At 44.3% G+C, this 17,615-nt stretch overlaps 1 protein-coding gene across 5 annotated transcripts in view; it reads left to right on the forward strand.

Annotated features, from left to right (window-relative positions):
• Positions 1 to 17,615, forward strand: part of SETBP1 (SET binding protein 1) — a 362,049-nt gene that overhangs the window by 243,962 nt on the left and 100,472 nt on the right. For all 5 annotated transcript variants that reach the window (XM_027577552.2, XM_027577553.2, XM_027577554.2 and 2 more), the window contains exon 4: positions 11,568 to 15,024. In XM_027577552.2, the coding sequence (XP_027433353.2) occupies positions 11,568 to 15,024 (3,457 nt within the window). The remainder of the gene's footprint in view (positions 1 to 11,567; positions 15,025 to 17,615) is intronic.

The raw sequence follows: 17,615 nt of genomic DNA on the forward strand, positions 1-17,615 counted from the left end.
CCGCCCCCCTCCCTGCCCTGTAGGCGGCTCCCCCACCAGGAGAGTCCCTATGAGTCCCTGAACATGACAGTCCCTCCAGCCACAGCCGATGTTATTAATTTTTAAAACAAACTTCCTGATTGAGGTTCTGGCTGCCTCTAAATTGTCTCTACAAGGAGACTGTGTACTAATTAACCCATAGAAACAATCAATGATGTACCTTTTTCAAGTTTCAGGGTGATTAGAATATGAAAATGAAGAGCACAATGGTGCAGATGTTTTAAAATCACAGCAGACAGCAATTAGTGACACGGAAACCAGCTGCTTATCTCTCCAGATAAAGCCTCTTAATAGGGAATTACACTGGAGGAGTCATTACCCAGATGGATCTCGAATGATTTACAGAGGAGGCGGGGCAGCGCTAACTTTGATTTGTGAGCAGGTTCTTGTCAAGCTTCCTTCCTTACCTCAAACAAGGTGGATTTGTGGCTGGGGTGGAGGCAGGCTGCACCTTTCTACTTTTTGCCTGGGGCAGGGATGTTGCCAAGGACAAGGAAAGGAGAGAATGGGGCCTGCAGAAGCCACAAGCACCTGCCTCCTTGATTCAGGCTCCATTGTTTTGGGATCAACTCCCTCAGCGGTCCCTGTGCAAAGCGGGGAGGGAGGACTCTAGGAAGGGGAAACAATGAGTAGCTGCTGCTTCAGGTGTTCCTTTGAGAAAAAAGTCCCGAAGTCCTACAGAGTGGCTTTGGGGGTGTGTGTGTGCATATACATGGGTGTTGGGTATAAGGAGTTCTTAATAATCAGTGCTTGATGTACTCTGTCTCTCTCTTTCATAGTTGAGGTAAAATTTACATATACTGAAATGTATACATTCAAGGGGTTTTGACAAATGTATACAGCTGTGTAATTTGCACTCCTATCATCATTTAAAATATGTCCATTATCCCCAGAAACTTCCATCCTGCCCCTTCACAACCACACCAGTCCCCACTCCACCTTATGGACAACCACTGTTCTGATTTAGACTAGTAGACATAATAGACGAGTTTTGCTTGTTCTAGAACTTTACATAAATAGTATGGTACAATATGTACTTTTGGGGGGGTCTGGCTTCTTTAGCTCAGCTTGTGTGTGTGATTTATGCATGTTGTGGATTAGCTCTACCCTTTTCTTTTTATTGATGGATTTTGTATTCTCCTGTTGATCAACACCTGGGCTGTTTGCAGGTGCTTTCTACTCAGAATTAAGTTGCTGTGAAGTTTCTATGAAAGTCTAATTGTGGATAAATATTTTCATCTCTCTTGGGTAAATTCATAGGAGTGGAATTGCTGAGTCATAGTGTATATTTAGCTTTAAAAGATGTGACCAAATCAAGTTCCAGAGCGGTTGTACCATTTTGCAACCCCTCCGGCAATGGATGAGAGTTATCGTTGCTCCTTATCTTTGTTAATACTTGTCAATCTTTTCAATATTAGCCATCCTACTGAGTATATAGTAGTATCTTCTTGTGGTTTTAATTGGCATTTCCCTGATGACAAATGATTTTTGAGGACACTGGCGTGTGCTCACTGGCCACTCCTACTTCTTTTGTGTTCCAAAATATATTGGCGAAGGTGTTTTGCTGTTGGGTGAGGTTCAGTTGGCTGCATGTTGATCAAATCTTCCATATATTTTTTTCTGATTTCTTTGGTCAGTTTGTTTTATTACTGAGAGAGGAGTGTTAAAATCCTTTTAATTGTGGAATTGTCTCTTTCTTTCTTTAATTCTCTTTTTGTCTCAAGTGTTTGAAGTTTTGAGTTGCAAACAAATTTAGTAATATTGTCTGTTCTTGATGAATTGACTTCTTTTTTTATCATTTTGAAATGCCTCTGATTATCTCAGTAATACCTTTTGTTCTGACTATTTCACATTGTATGGAGTGTCTCCAGCATTCTTAAAATAATGTTTGTGTGCTTTATCTCGTTCTATCCTTTTACTTTTAAGCTGTGTTCTTATATTTAAAGAGTATCTCTTGTACACAGTCTATAGTTGGGTCTTACATTTCCATTCAGTCTGACAACCTGTCCCCTGTGTTGTTGTTGTTGTTGTTGTTGTTGTTGTTGTTTTGGAGTGTTTAATATATTTTGAGTTAATATAAGTAGTGTCGAGTTTGTCTACAATGTTACTATGTTTTCTCTTTGCCTTATCTCTCTTGATTATGTTTCCTCCTTTTTTGCCCTTTCATGGACTAATTAAGCTCTCTTTAATATTCCATAAATTTCCTTCTGTTGGCATTTTTGATATATGTCTTTGTTTTATTTTTAGTGGTTACTCTAGAGATTACAATGTGCACCAAGTATCACAGACTACTTTGAACTATTATCACATCCCTTCAAGTATAAGAACTGTAACAAGCGTATGTAGTTGACCCTAGAACAACAGAGGGGTTAAGAGCATTGACCCCCGCCCCCGTGCAGTCGAAAATCTACATATAACTTTTGATTCCTGTCCCAAAACTTAACTACTGGGAGCTTACTGTTAATTGGAAGTCTTCCTGATAATGTCAGCAGTTGATTAACATGTATTTTGTGTGTTATAGTACTATATACTGTATAATCACAATAAAGCAAGCTAGAGAAAAGAAAAGGTGTTAAGAAAATCATAAGGCAGAGAAAATAGATTTACAGTAGTGTATGGTATTTATTGAAACAAATTTGCATATAAGTGGACCCACCATCACACCCACGTTGTTCAATGGTCAAGCGTACTTCCATATACCACCCTCTCGTGTTTTGTTTTATTGTTGTACACTTTATTCCTACAAATGTCATAAACTCCGTGACATATTACCATTTCTGTTTTAAGCAACCATTTGTCTTTTAAACTGTATATGTGCCCACATATTTTCCGCTTTCATGTTCTTCATTTGTTCATGTAGATCTGAGTTTCCATCTGGTATTATTTCCCTTTACCCTGAAGAACTTCCTTTTACATTTCTTATAATTTCCATCTGTCGGCAGTTGATTCCCTCAGTTTATTTATCTGAAAATATCTTTATTTTGCCTTCATTTTTGAAGGGTATTTTCACTGGATATAGAAATGTAAGTTGACTGTTTTGTCTTTATTTTAGCACTTTGGAGATGTTATTTCATTGTCTTCTGGCTTGATTTTTACTGACGAGAAGTCAGACATTATTTTTGTCATTGTTCCCCTATAATTTTGCGTCTTAATTCTCTGGCTGCTTCTAAAAGTTTTATCTGGTTTTCATCAGTTTGTTCACAATATGCCTAGATGTGGTTTTTGTGTGTGTTTGTTCTGTTTATTGAGCTTCTTCGCTATGTTAATCTGCATGTACTATTCTCCTTCTCTACTTCTGGGGTGCTAATTATGTATGTTAGACTTCTTGATACAATTCCACAGGATACTGAAGCCTTGTTTATTTTATTTGTTTCTTTGTTTTTTACATCTTTCTCCCTTCTTTCAGTTTGGATCATTTCTACTCTCTCCCCATCATGTTCACTGAACTTCTCTTCTGCATTGTCCTATAAGCTGTTAAGTTCATCCAGTGAATTTTTAATTTCAGATATTGTATTTTCCCAGTTCAGAATTTTCATTTGGTTATTTTGGTATAGTTGCCATCTCTATGCTGAGATTCCCCATATGTTCATCAATTATGTTCATCTTTTCCTTTCAATACTTGAATATTGTCATAATGGCTGTTTTGGGGGCCTTGGATCTATCTTGGCTCTCCTGGTTGTGGGTCACGTTTGCCTATTTCTTTGCTTGTCTAGTGCATTTTTTATTTTGTCCTGGATATTGTAGTTACTATATTGTAGAGATTCTGGATTTTGTTGTTTTCCTTTAAAGAGTTTGACTTTTGTTCTGATAGATAGTTAATTTACTGGCAAGCTAGCTTTATCCTATTGAGGATTCTTTTCAAACTTTGTTAGGGAGGGATGAACATAGTTTCTATTCTGGGGCTAGAGTAATCCTACTCTTAAAGAGTACCATTTCTGGGATATCAGCTGAGTTCCTGAATATTCATTAAAGTTGCCCCACTCTGGCTAAGCAGAAATCCAACACTGCCCAATACTGGTGATGTCAGGACTCTATGTTCAGCTTGTGGCCCCCTAGTAGCTGAACTTTGCTGGGCTTCATGGAGCCTTGCCCTCAAGTGCAGATTAAAAATTGGCCAAAGATGTAAGAATATCCCTATAAATGTTTCTGGGGTTTCTTTTCTACATGGCTCCCTCTTCTTAGGTACCCTGTCTCTCAAATCCCAGTTCCTCCAGTCCCAAACTCTGATCTCTGTTTTTTCCACATAGATCCCACATCTCTGGCTTCCACTTTTCTGTGCCCATCCTCAGAAAGTGCTCCCAGGTGAAGAAAACTAGGGATACAAGGGCCTCATGAGTTTCCTTCTCTCTAGAATCACAGCACATATTATCTATAGTCCAGTGCCTGAAAACGGTTGCTTCATATAGTTTGCTCAGTTTTATATTTGTTTCCATGGAAAGGGTAAGTCTAATACCTATTATAACATTGTGGCTGGAATGAAGTCAATGATCATTTTAAATTATGCAGAATTACCATGCATTCAAGGAAGCATATGTTAGGGGCCTCTGTCTTTGCACCAGCTGTTATCACCCCCAGGAAAAGGAGTGCGTTAGTATCGCTCAAAACAGCCCCCAAATAGTAAGTAAATCAGGAATGGTTCATATGGGAACTAAGTCAAGGTGACTTCCCAGGGTAATTCACGTGACAGGAAATGAGGGCACATTCACTTTATATATGTCATTGGAAACTTTATGTCTGTTTAGGAGCTGGGTAGTGCTTCTGTTCAGGCTGCTATAACAAAATATAATGAGTGGGTGGCTTATAAATGACAGAAATTTATTTATCATAGTTCTGGTGGCTAGAAAGTCCAAGATCAAGGTTGGCAGATGCAGCATCTGGTGAGAGCCTGCTTCCTGCCTCATAGATGGCCTTCTTCTGTCTGTGTGCTTACGTAGTGAAGGCCAAAAGAGCTCTTTGGGGTGTCTTTTAATATAAGAGCATTAATCCCATTCATGAAAGCTCTACCCTCATTAATCACATTGAGTTCCCAGAGAACCCACTTCCTAATACCATCACTTTGGGGTTTCGGGTTTTCAACATATGAATTTTGGAGGGACATAGACATTCAGTCCCTAACACCCACGGAATCAAAGGATCATAAGGCCCTGGTTGAAATAAGGTGGTACTTAGTGGCATTCTTCTATACCTACCATTAGCAAATGCAGGAATGAACCAGGCTAAAGAGAGATCTTCTGGGGTCAAGTTCAGTGGAAGCTGGTATATGCATTCTTCCTGTTCATGAGCCTAAAGGGTCATTTTCAAAGTCTTTAAGTGACAGAACCATCTCTTCCCACCCCCACTCTCTTAAATGAAATCCTTTGCAAGGCTGTTCTGTTTATTTGGGGGTTAAAAGAATGATGTGAAGCATCTCTCTTGCCCCATACGCTGGCTATGGTTCAGAAAAATCTTTTCAAAATCCAGGACTCTGTGGAGTCCTAGTCCATTTGAAAACCACTGAACTGGAACATTTGGTAATATCAGAACCTCTCTAGTCCCTAACCCAGACCCCCTGTCTTTGATATAATCCAGTAGTTCTCAACTTTTTCTGCTCATTGGGATGGCCAAGAGCTTTGAAAAAAGTACTACTGTTCAGACCCCACTTCTAGAATCCTGATTTAATTGGTCTGGGTCAGATCCCAGGCATGGTGTTCTTTATGAAGCCTCCTGGATAAGTCTAACGTACAGCCAGGATTGGGGACCTTTCATCAGACAGTTTCTGGTTACATTCCTTGTCTCCCACACTCAGTTCTTGCTCAGCCTTGAGCACTTGCTTCAAGCCTCAGAGATAAATGCCAGGATACCCCAGGGCTCTGGGGATTGGCCTGCATGAGTTGGGGAAATAGAAATCCCAGAGTAGGAGGTCATGAACACCTGCATTCCAGATTCTTTCTGGGAGGACAGTACTCTCATCCACCCATGCGGATGATTTTTCTGCCCACCTCACCTTGCAGTGGACTTGGAATACCTAAAGAGGGTACCGTGTTAGAGTTTCTTACTATGTAAATTACAGAGAGTTCAGAGAGCAAAACAAGAATGCTCAATGGTGCCAAATTGCATATCCTAACGGGCCTATGGTGGTTTGTTCTACATATTTACTACCAAAAAGTGCTGCAAATGTCATAGCAACCACAGAAGAGCCCCACCCCAGAGGAATTATGATATTCAAACATTAGATCAGTGCTCTTAAAACTTCATTGTGCATCGGAATTATCTGGAGAGCACGTTTAAAATGCACATTCCTTGATCCCACCCTAAAAGATTGCAATTAGTAGATCCGCAATGGGGCCCAGGAGTTTGTATTAATGACCAGTACCTTAGGTGGTTCTGATACAGTGATCCAGGATCCCATCTTGAGAAGCACCAGTTGCCAAATTAAGAGCAAAAGCTCCCCTCGTGACTTCATACCCAGGCATATTTTCCTACTCTTGTAAAGCAAAATATCTCACGAACAGTAAATTTAAATTATCGGTGTCAGCAGAAAGTAGCACAAACACAGCTAACCCAAAAGAGTAGTTTATTGCTCACAAAGTCATGCTTGATTTTTGATGAGTTATATGATTTTTCTCAGACCCAAATAGCCCTCTTCTCTCATTGTGACAACCCTTACTTCAGATAAGCCATAGATAAGGCTTGGTGACTCATTTTCTTCCCATTTGTATGGATTTTTCAAGTTTTTATGCAGCGATCTAATGCTTGTTTTCAAAAGTAGACAAAAATCAAGTGCTTTTCCAAAAGAAATCTAACTTGTACAAAATTTAAATGTATATGATACATTGGTTGTAGGGGAGGGGATAGTTACCTACTTTACAAAATAATTCTTCACATTCCAGAAGAACTTGCTTCCATAAACATATCCTTTAGGAAGGAAATCTGTCTAGTTTTCAAAATGGTGGTTCACTGATGAACATTTGGCATCTAGGCTCAATGGGCATGGAAAGTATTTTTCTTATAAGAGTAAGCCACACCTTCAGAATGACTGTGTGGGGGCTCTCGGGTGGCTCAGTCAGTTAAGCGTCTGCCTTCGGCTCAGGTCATGATCCCGGGGTCCTGGGATCCAGCCCCGCACTGGGCTCCCTGCTCTGCGGGAAGCCTGCTTCTCCCTCTGCCCCTGCCCCCGGCTCCCCTTATGCACGTGCGTGTGCGCTCTCTCTCTCACTCTTGCTCTATCTCAAATAAATAAAGTCTTTTAAGAGAAATGGCTGTGTGTTTCACAAATAATTTATGGAGGTGGGGGAACAGCCAAGAGATAACACTGGGCTTAGTTGGTACTAAAAGTTTTCCACAAAAATAATTGGCCTAATGTAGAATATCATCAGGCCTTCCCTTATTTGGTAACCATCTTAGGCAACACCCTTGCTGTGGACAGAGGGTAGTATGGAGGCCTTAAAAGATTAAGGTCTTACTCCCAGAAAAATGCAGAATCTAAGGGGAAAATGGAAATGAGTGCTAAGTGGGTCAGTAAAGCCCCCAGCCAGTGACCCCCATGGGAGCCCAGGACCAGAGCACTGGCGGGGTGGGAGGGGAGACTGTACGGCCCCCCACCCCTCCCCTGCCCCTGCCAGCATCGAGCTAGGGGTCCGTTTGCCATGTCCATCTCTGTCTCAATGGAGTAAGTACTCAATTCTCAGTGAAGGACATATTGGAACTGACAGCTTCACCATTGTGTATATAATATGTCATGGCTGACAGATGAAGAAATGGGATTCTGTGAAATGCAGCAGGATGTAGCCATCAGCCAAGGCTGGAGAAAAGCTGTGTTCTCCTGGACCCCTTACAGAGTACTCCTTCTTGGTCCCCCTTACCCCTTCTCCGCAGCCCATCTCAGTGCGGGGCTTTAAAGCACCATTTCCCCCTATTAGTCCTGATCCTTTGTTGTGCTTCCCTTTTGTCCACGCTGCCCTTTGATTGCGGAGCTCTCCCAGCAGGGCAAATTGCAGCTGAAATGGTAGAAACAATGAGATCAGGCAGTGTCCAGATGGAGGCACCGGGAACCAGGCACACTTAACTGCATGACTTTGAGCTGGGCTGCCCTGGGTGTAAGTGAGCAGGCCCCACCTTTCAACTATCACAGTGAAATCCACCCCCCTGACAGTCACGTGGCCTTCCTCAAAGGCAGAGTTAATTGGAAAGTGAAAGAATTAACAGGAGATGAGGGAGAACTAACAGTAAAAATTGCATTGAAGAAGAGTTACCTTGCAAGTGCCTTTAGTCCTTCAGTATTGGGGAAGGATTTTTTTATTCGTTACCTAATGCATTTGAGTGCTCCAATTTCCTTATGAGCCATTATCAAACGAATGATTGGCAGCTTGTTATCTTCTGTGTGCAGCCACGTATTTTGTCATGGTAATAGGCTTCTCAAACATGATTTTGTTTATTCACTCAGCAAACATTTATTGGGAACTTTCTAGGTGGTTTGCTTTGTCGTGGGCACAGGGGATAAGAAGATAAATGAGTCTGTGACCTCAAAGTACTTACAGTCTAGGAGAGGGAGATAGAAAAGTACACAAATAAATGGCATAGAGCATTAGGAGGATTGTGATGGATGTCTTTATGAGAGACAATGGTGCGTGCAGAAGGAATGACATAAGAAAATAGGCTGGAGGATGTTGTAATATACAGGTCATTAATCTCACTACTGACCAAATAAAATACCCATCACAAAATGCGTGTTCCTTAATTCATTTAATAAACATTTGTTGAGTGCCTACTATTTGCCAGGCACTGTGCTTGGTACTTCTGTGATGGTGTATACAGGCTAGAAAGGGAAACCGGCATTAATTCAATTAATGCACAAATCAAATATAAAATTAACACTAAGATAAAAGTCCAACAAAGATGACCTACAGGGTTTCATGAAAACTTATAAGAGGAGTATTTCTGTAAGGCAGGGGGCCTCCTATGATCGAGCTGAGAGTTGAACACAGAGAGTTAATTAAGGATTCTGCTAGGCACCAAGAACAGGAAGATGGAGCAATAGAAACAAACAAACAAAAAACTGGTGAGAATCAATGACCAAGAATTCCAGGTTCACTATGAAGCCTCTTTGTGGACTTCTGTGACCAGGTCTAGAAAAGTGGGGGAGGTGGAAGGAGTATGGGAGACAGGGTGACTATAAGTCCTGCTTTGCTGGGGTCCAAAAGAGTAACTCAGATTTTTGGTCCCATGGCAATGTTTAGTAAGTGCCACGACTAACTCTCAAAAATGTTCTAGTATGAGTTATCAATTATACTGTTGCTCTAAAGAGTAGGACATTTTGTTTCCAAGCCCTTTTGTAGACTTGTCATCCTGTGAGTATATAGCCAGTGCCAACTAAAATCTAAAGCACAAATGACAAATCAGCAAAGTTCTGATTCATAAAAAAAAAGATAAGTGGCATTTAATATTTTACGCCATGAATAAGATTTCTGTTTTTAGTTTTTTGTTTTTGAAAATGGGACAGCAGCCTATGTGCCCAGCAGTAATTCCTAGCAAAGTCAAGTGACAGGATTAGTTCTCTAGAAGTTGATGATGGTGGTGTCCACTAACCATTGCAAGAGGAAGAAAAAAGGAAATACATTTTTTGTCTTAATTTTCTCCTGGGCTTAGCTTGGGGGCGATTCTCTCAAGATACTTAACAAACAGAATCCAATACTAGAAGTATAACAAGATTTCTCAATATCAGAGAGGGAGAAAATAAACCTAGGGATTCCAGAAATTAGTGTGAAGGAAACCCTACTTGCTTTACTGCATTGAATTTTACCCATAATGCTTTCTGACATCTGTGTTTTGATTCTTAACAGGGACTATGGTGAAAAGTGTTTTCTAATGAAGTATCAATGCTGGAGCATCAATGGCAAACAGATTGGTATAGATAGATGACAGATACATGGACAGATACATAGAGATAAAGACAGATACATGTTACAGGCTAAAACTTCCTAAATCCACTAAGCCAATCACCCTTTACTTCTCAGTGGAGATATTACCCAAAACTTTCTTCAGTTTACTAGTATCTTCCCTTCTTTAACAAATCTTAGGGTAATGCATGCTGTACATTTACTACTTGTGTGTATAAAACACGACTTACAATAAACTTTGAGGAATGCTTCTTTTGTACTGGTAGCATGGCTTAAAATCTATCGGAAATAACGTTAGCATTTTTACATTAAAAAGTTTTCTGTCTTGGGGCACCTGGGTAGCTCAGTTGATTAAGGGTCTGACTCTTGGTCATGGTCTCAGGTCATGGTCTCAGGGTTGTGGGATTTGAGCCCTATATCTGGTCTGCGCTCAACACAGAGTCTGCTTGAGTTTCTCTCTCCATCTCGCTCTGCTCCTCCCACTCATGCTCTCTCTCTCTCTCTCTCTCAAATTAATAAATAAATCTTTAAAAAAAAAAGCTTTAATGTCTCAAAATGATGTGTTCAGTATCTACCCCCTTAGTGATTTTGTAGACACTAGTTATGTTGGGCCTCTAGCACAGGTTCTGCTTTTCCCAGCTGAGGAGTCGGTCCTAAGGAAGGTGCCAGAGTCTGGAGACTTTCCTTTAGAATTCACGTAGGGAAAGCACAGCTGACAAAGTTCGAAGGAGTGATCTTGAATGACCGTGCTTTTTTTTTTTTTTTTTTTTTTTTTTTTGGCACATTCGTCCAGGAGACTCAAAGTTCCTTTTGAGACTGTCCAAGAGTTTCCTCAAGATTGCTGTCAGTGCCCAACGCAGGCTTCAGAATGCCTCAGAGGGCTACCTCCCAAACACTGTTCCACTCCTAGAGTCAGAAGGATTGAAGGTCTTTTGTGCTTCTTTCCTGCTTCATTTCTTCTTCTCTGTGTCCTTGACCAGCCCCCTTGGCCCCACACATTCTTCAGACTTCCCTCCCCAGTCCTTCAGCTCGTGCTGTTTTCCCTTGTTGCAGTGGTTCTCAGGGAGCTACTTGTTGGAGCACAAGAGATGCTGAACTCCAGGGTAAAGTGCAAACAGAAGTGAACTTTCGTAGGAGGAAGCCAGGGAAGGACGTGAGTTGGATGGGAAGTGGGGACAGAAATCAGAGGCAGCTTGAGTTAGGCAAAGGGACCAGGGAGTCAGGAAGTTCACAGTCTCTCCTGGACTCTGCCACCATGGGCAGGACTCTCCATTATACAAATTTCAGCTCTTCCATGTGTACGGTCTGGAACTGGCCTAAGTGACGTGCGGGGCCTGTTCTCTCACGAGAGAGTTCTTATCCGAGATTGCATTCAACCAAGATGGGTAAAAGTTCCTGTTGTTGGGGGTAAGGAGGAGTGAAGACAGCGACTAAAGCATCTTTATTAATGTTACAAATCAGTGCAACGTATTTTTACTTCTGCAAATGAGAAAACCTCCAAAAGCATTCTGGAATTAAAGGTGGCTGTTTGCAACTTTCAAATAAGTAAGGCTTTTGACATTGAATTTTAAATAGCTCTAACATGTTCATCTTTGTTTCTCTCTCTCTGTGTCTCTGTCTCTCTCTCTCTCCTTCTCCACCCCTCTACCTTAGGCTTACGAGCGGCCACAGAAACACTCAAATCTCCACTATGACCCAGGCCTCCCACAGGACGTCACCAGTGACACCTTAAAACCAAAGCACCAGCAAAAAAGCAGCAGCCAGAACCACATGGACTGGTCCACCAACTCTGACAGTGGACTTGCCACTCAGAATTGCTTCATCAGTCCAGAGTCTGGCAGAGAAACTGCAAGCACCAGCAAGATCCCCGCTCTTGAGCCCGTGGCTTCCTTTGCAAAGGCCCAGGGTAAGAAAGGCAGTGCAGGGAGCACGTGGAGTCAGCTGTCCAACAGCAAAGATCTGCTCTTGGGAGGTGTGGTCCCATCCCCAGGCAGCCACAGCTCCCCAGCCCCACCCAGCAGCTCTGTCGAGTGCAACGGACTTCAGCCCTTGGTAGATCAAGATGGAGGAGTTGCAAAGGAGCCCCCAGAACCACCTACCATAGGCAGCAAGAAAAAGTCCAGTAAAAAAGATGTGATAAGTCAAACCATAGCAAACCCAGACCTGGACTGGGTCAAGAATGCCCAGAAAGCATTTGACAATACAGAAGGGAAAAGGGAAGGCTACCCTGCAGATAATGCCCAAGAGGCATCACCAGCCAGGCAGAATTCGAGTTCTGTCAGTAATCCTGAAAATGACTCAAGTCATGTCCGGATTACTATCCCTATCAAGGCACCCTGTCTAGATCCAACCAGCCATAAGAGGAAAAAGAGACAGTCCATCAAAGCAGTGGTAGAAAAGATCATGCCAGAGAAAGCCCTGGCTTCTGGAATCACTATGAGCAGTGAAGTGGTTAACAGGATACTTTCCAACACTGAGGGAAATAAGAAAGATCCCCGGGTCCCTAAGTTGAGTAAAATGATAGAGAACGAGTCCCCCTCAGTTGGCCTTGAAACAGGCGGAAATGCCGAGAAAGTCATGCCAGGAGGCGTGTGTAAGCAGCGGAAGCCACCCATGATCATGACGCCTCCAACATGCACGGACCACTCTCCATCGAGAAAGTTGCCAGAAATCCAGCATCCCAAATTTGCTGCGAAACGGAGGTGGACGTGCAGCAAACCAAAGCCCACCAGTATGCTCCGGGAGGCAGTCCTGGCCACCTCCGATAAACTGATGGTGGAACCACCGTCTGCCTACCCCATCACCCCATCCAGCCCTCTGTACACCAACACAGACAGTCTTACTGTGATCACGCCCGTCAAGAAGAAGCGGGGGCGGCCGAAGAAGCAGCCTTTGCTCACGGTGGAGACGATTCACGAGGGGACTTCCACCAGCCCGGTCAGTCCCATCAGCCGGGAGTTCCCTGGCACGAAGAAAAGAAAGAGACGACGCAGTTTAGCTAAGTTGGCCCAGCTGGTGCCAGGACAGGACAAGCCCATGAGCGAGATGAAGTTTCACAAAAAAGTTGGAAAGCTTGGGGTGTTGGATAAGAAGACCATCAAAACCATCAATAAGATGAAAACACTCAAGAGGAAAAATATCTTGAACCAGATCTTGTCCTGCTCCAGCAACATTGCTCTGAAGGCGAAAGCTCCCCCGGAGACCAGCCCCGGGGCAGCGGCAATTGAGAGCAAATTGGGCAAGCAGATCAATGTCAGCAAGAGGGGAACCATCTACATTGGCAAGAAGAGGGGCAGGAAGCCAAGAGCGGAGCTGCCACCCCCATCCGAGGAACCCAAAACAGCCATCAAGCACCCAAGGCCTGCTTCTAGCCAGCCGGACGTTCCAGCCGTGCCTTCCAACTTTCAGTCCCTTGTGGCATCTTCACCAGCAGCTATGCACCCACTTTCAGCGCCGCTAGGTGGGTCAAATGGCAACCTGAGCCCTGCCAGCACTGAAACCAATTTTTCAGAGTCGAAAACTATGCCAAATCTCCAGCCCATCAGTGCTCTTCCAACCAAAACCCAGAAGGGAATCCACAGTGGAGCCTGGAAGCTGTCCCCACCCAGACTGATGGCCAACTCGCCTTCCCACCTTTGTGAGATCGGGTCACTCAAGGAAATCACGCTGTCCCCTGTGAGCGAGTCGCACAGCGAGGAGACGATCCCAAGCGACAGTGGCATTGGGACGGACAACAACAGCACGTCTGACCAAGCGGAGAAGGGTTCAGAATCCCGACGGAGGTACTCTTTCGATTTCTGCTCCCTGGACAACCCGGAGACCATTCCGTCCGACACCAGCACAAAGACCCGGCATGGCCACCGGCAGAAGCATCTCATGGTGGACAACTTTCTGGCCCACGAAAGCCTCAAGAAGCCAAAGCACAAGAGGAAACGGAAAAGCCTGCAGAATCGTGATGACCTTCAGTTTCTGGCAGACCTGGAAGAGCTCATCACCAAGTTCCAGGTGTTCAGGATCTCCCACCGGAGTTACACCTTCTACCATGAGAATCCGTATCCCAGCATTTTTCGGATTAATTTTGATCACTACTACCCGGTGCCATATATCCAGTATGACCCGTTGCTCTATCTTCGCAGGACTTCAGACCTGAAGTCAAAGAAGAAGCGTGGTAGGCCTGCGAAAACCAATGACACCATGACAAAGGTGCCTTTTTTACAAGGGTTCAGCTACCCTATTCCCAGTGGAAGTTACTATGCACCCTATGGAATGCCTTACACATCAATGCCTATGATGAACCTTGGTTATTACAGTCAATACCCAGCTCCCTTGTACCTATCACACACACTCGGAGCCGCTTCCCCGTTCATGAGGCCGACAGTGCCACCTCCTCAGTTCCACACGAGCTCCCACATGAAGATGTCGGGGACAGCGAAGCATAAAGCAAAGCATGGAGTCCACCTGCAGGGACCTGTCGGCATGGGTCTCGGTGACATGCAGCCGGCCCTGAATCCTCCCAAGGCGGGTGGCACCGGTCTGGCCAGCGGTCGGCTCCACAAGAGAAAACACAAACACAAGCATAAGCACAAGGAAGACCGGATCCTGGGGACCCATGACAACCTGAGTGGTCTCTTCGCAGGCAAAGCCACGGGCTTCTCCAGCCACATCCTGAGCGAGCGGCTGGGTGGTGCAGACAAGGAGCTCCCATTAGTGAGTGAGAAGAATAAGCATAAAGAGAAGCAGAAGCACCAGCACAGTGAAGCCGGCCACAAAGCTTCCAAGAACAACTTTGAGGTGGACACCCTGTCTACACTGTCACTTTCTGATGCCCAGCATTGGACCCAGGCCAAGGACAAAGGGGACTTGAGTGGCGAGCCTGCGGACTCATGCCCAAAAAGGTACTCCGGCAGCGGGGGCGACAGTGGCGGCACCAGACCCGAGAGCCTGGACGTGTTCAGTGACATGAACCCTTCGAATGACAAGTGGGACAGTGACATGAGCGGGAGTAAAAGGAGGAGCTACGAAGGCTTTGGGACATACAGGGAAAAGGACATCCAAGCCTTCAAGACGAATCGCAAGGAGAGGAGCTCCTACGACTCCTCCCTGTCTCCAGGTAAGGCCACGTTGCTCTTCAGACTCGGCTGTCTTATTATTTAATTGCTGGCCTTTGCTCTTAAGGAGGCTGCCATCCTTGGCACATTGCATTCACCGGTTTGCAGAGAGGTAGGAACTAAATGAAAATGGACGTTCTTGCACATTTGATACATGTTTTTTATTCGGCATTTGCTGTCTTTCCTCTCTCAGAGTCATGTTGGGGAACCGTAGGCCCAGAGACACCCCCAGTAGTTACCTAGACTCCAACCACACCCATTGCATTTATGCTTTTTATTCAAGATGCCATTCTTAGGTCCTCATCTGATCTGATGGCGCAGTTTGCTAGTTGGATGAAACCTCTGAAACTCGCTAAAAAATGCCAACAAGATCCCAGGGATGTCAAAGCTGAATGGGAGTGATATCTCATTTATCTGGCAGGCCACCTCTAGAGGTCACACATTCTAGGTGAGAAGTCTACAGCAGAGCCACTGGAAGCTCCTGACCAATGAATCCTCTAGTGTAGCTAATGCGGGAGCCATCGCCCCAGGCTCTGTTGTCCTCTCTTTGTCCATGGACATTTGCATGGGCCCCCAGAGAGAAGCCCTAGCTCATCATTTCCCTGCAGGAAGGGGAGGGAGCCTGGCCAAAGGGTGTTGCAAGCCTCCTGCCCCCATGGGACCTTACTGCTGTGTCTCTTGGCATGTCCGCAGGGAATGGGATTTTTCCCACTAATCTCTAGACTTGAAGTACTGGTTGCTACTAGAAAGAGCTCACCCCTTGTCAGTTGCTGGCAGAATTTCCTTCCTAACTTTCCCACCCACACAGGCCTTCCTTGCCACCGAAGCTTGACACTTCTGCCTAAGTATCCCTTTGTCCCTGTCCACACATCGCATAAGTGATAACAATCTTAGAGAACAGAACAGTTGTTCATGAGGGAAAGAGTAGAAGCTCCTTTCCTAGTTGCTGCAGAAGCTAAAAGGATTCTCATCCCTACCCCACCCCCCCCCCGCCCCCGGATAATACAAAGCACTCTGGCCATAGCCTGGTTCTAAAAGAGGAATCGTCCCTGGTTCAGGCTTGGGTGCAGTATCTCTCCTGTTTATGATGTGTACCTCTTGCTCGCTGTCTTCCTTCCCGGGGAGTCCATCATTAGTGAGGGTGAGGGCAGTCTATTCATGAAGAATTAGAGTCATTTTTCTAGGCCGGCAGACTTCAGAAGAAATATGATTATGAGTTAGAAAGCACTTAAGGATTGCCCCAAATTGTCACTAGCTTGTGAGTTGCTATAGTGGTAGATGCTCTCCTTGGTTAATGAAGAGACCAATTAGCAGTCGTATTTCCTGCTGAAGGTGATAAATGTCCCACACTTCATGTTTGCCCAAAGAGGGTGTTCTCATCTGGGTTTCCCTGTTTCTCATCATCAGACTTTGTGGAAGGGGACTTGTTTTTTATGCAAAGCCCAAATTAAGCCCACCTGGGCAGGAATGGCTAGATTAAACTTTTTCGTGAGAAAAACTGTTGCTTTCTCATCCAGTATAGTGAAATTGAACCACAGGTCCAAAACCAGCCATGGACAGAGGGTCTTCTTATTTTTTGTATTTTCTTGGCACTATTTAGCAAAAAAGTAATGGTGGCATGTTATCGCTAAGAACCTACAAGCAAGGATCCTAACTTAATAGACCTGAGACATAAGATCTCAGAAGCTGAAACCTCTATCCATTGTTGCTCAGTAGGTTTCTCAGCAGTCTTACCAAGATTTTCAGTGGTTGGACTGGATTGCTGGCTGCTGGTCGACTTCACAAGAGTTCCCAGCTAGAGATCCTTCCCTGATTCCTGTGTGTGTCTCTGAAGGTGCCCACCTCTAGCGTACGGCTCTCTTGGGGTTGGCACTCAATGTAGTGGCCATTGCTTTCTTCTAAATTCCCCTTCTTCTTCCCATCTTCTCATCTGTTCTTCATCTGGCCACATCAGATGGAAAGAAACAGGCATCGTGACAGTGTCCTAAAAGAAAGCTGGATTCAACCTAGAAATTGGGTACGAGGCCCAACTCTGTTATGTGGGCCCTAAGGCATGGCATTCTGTTTCTTTGGGGTACTGTCTACCAGCTGTAACTGACAGGATTGAGCCAGACCTCTTTTGTATAGTATGTTTCAGTTCTTAAAACCATTTCACATACATTTCTTCATAACACTTACCCTACAATCTTAGAAGAGAGGTATTTTCATTCCTATTTTACAAATCAGGATACTGAGGCTCAGAGATCCAGTGACCTGCCCAGGTTTAGAGTCATGGTTAGAATTATGATTGTAATAAGCCGAGGGCTTTGGCCACAGCACTGCAGTTGACCGCATGCCACCCAAGAGCTAAGCCAAATCTAGAACACACAGGTCCTGGTCCTCAGCTCAGTGCTCATATATTCCACCATAGCCCTTCCTCTCAGATACCCAACCATTCTCCAGTTACATGCCTTTCCCTAAGGCATCTGCACGGTGATGATGTGATGATTGCAGAGAGAGTAATTAGGGAAAGATGACATCCCTTTATTCAATTCCCAACTAGTGTAAAAGGACCCCTTAGGGCTCAACCTTTTCTAGCCATCCCCTTGGAAAC

The sequence above is a fragment of the Zalophus californianus genome, chromosome 14, assembly GCF_009762305.2.
Source record: "Zalophus californianus isolate mZalCal1 chromosome 14, mZalCal1.pri.v2, whole genome shotgun sequence".
NCBI lineage: Eukaryota > Metazoa > Chordata > Mammalia > Carnivora > Otariidae > Zalophus > Zalophus californianus.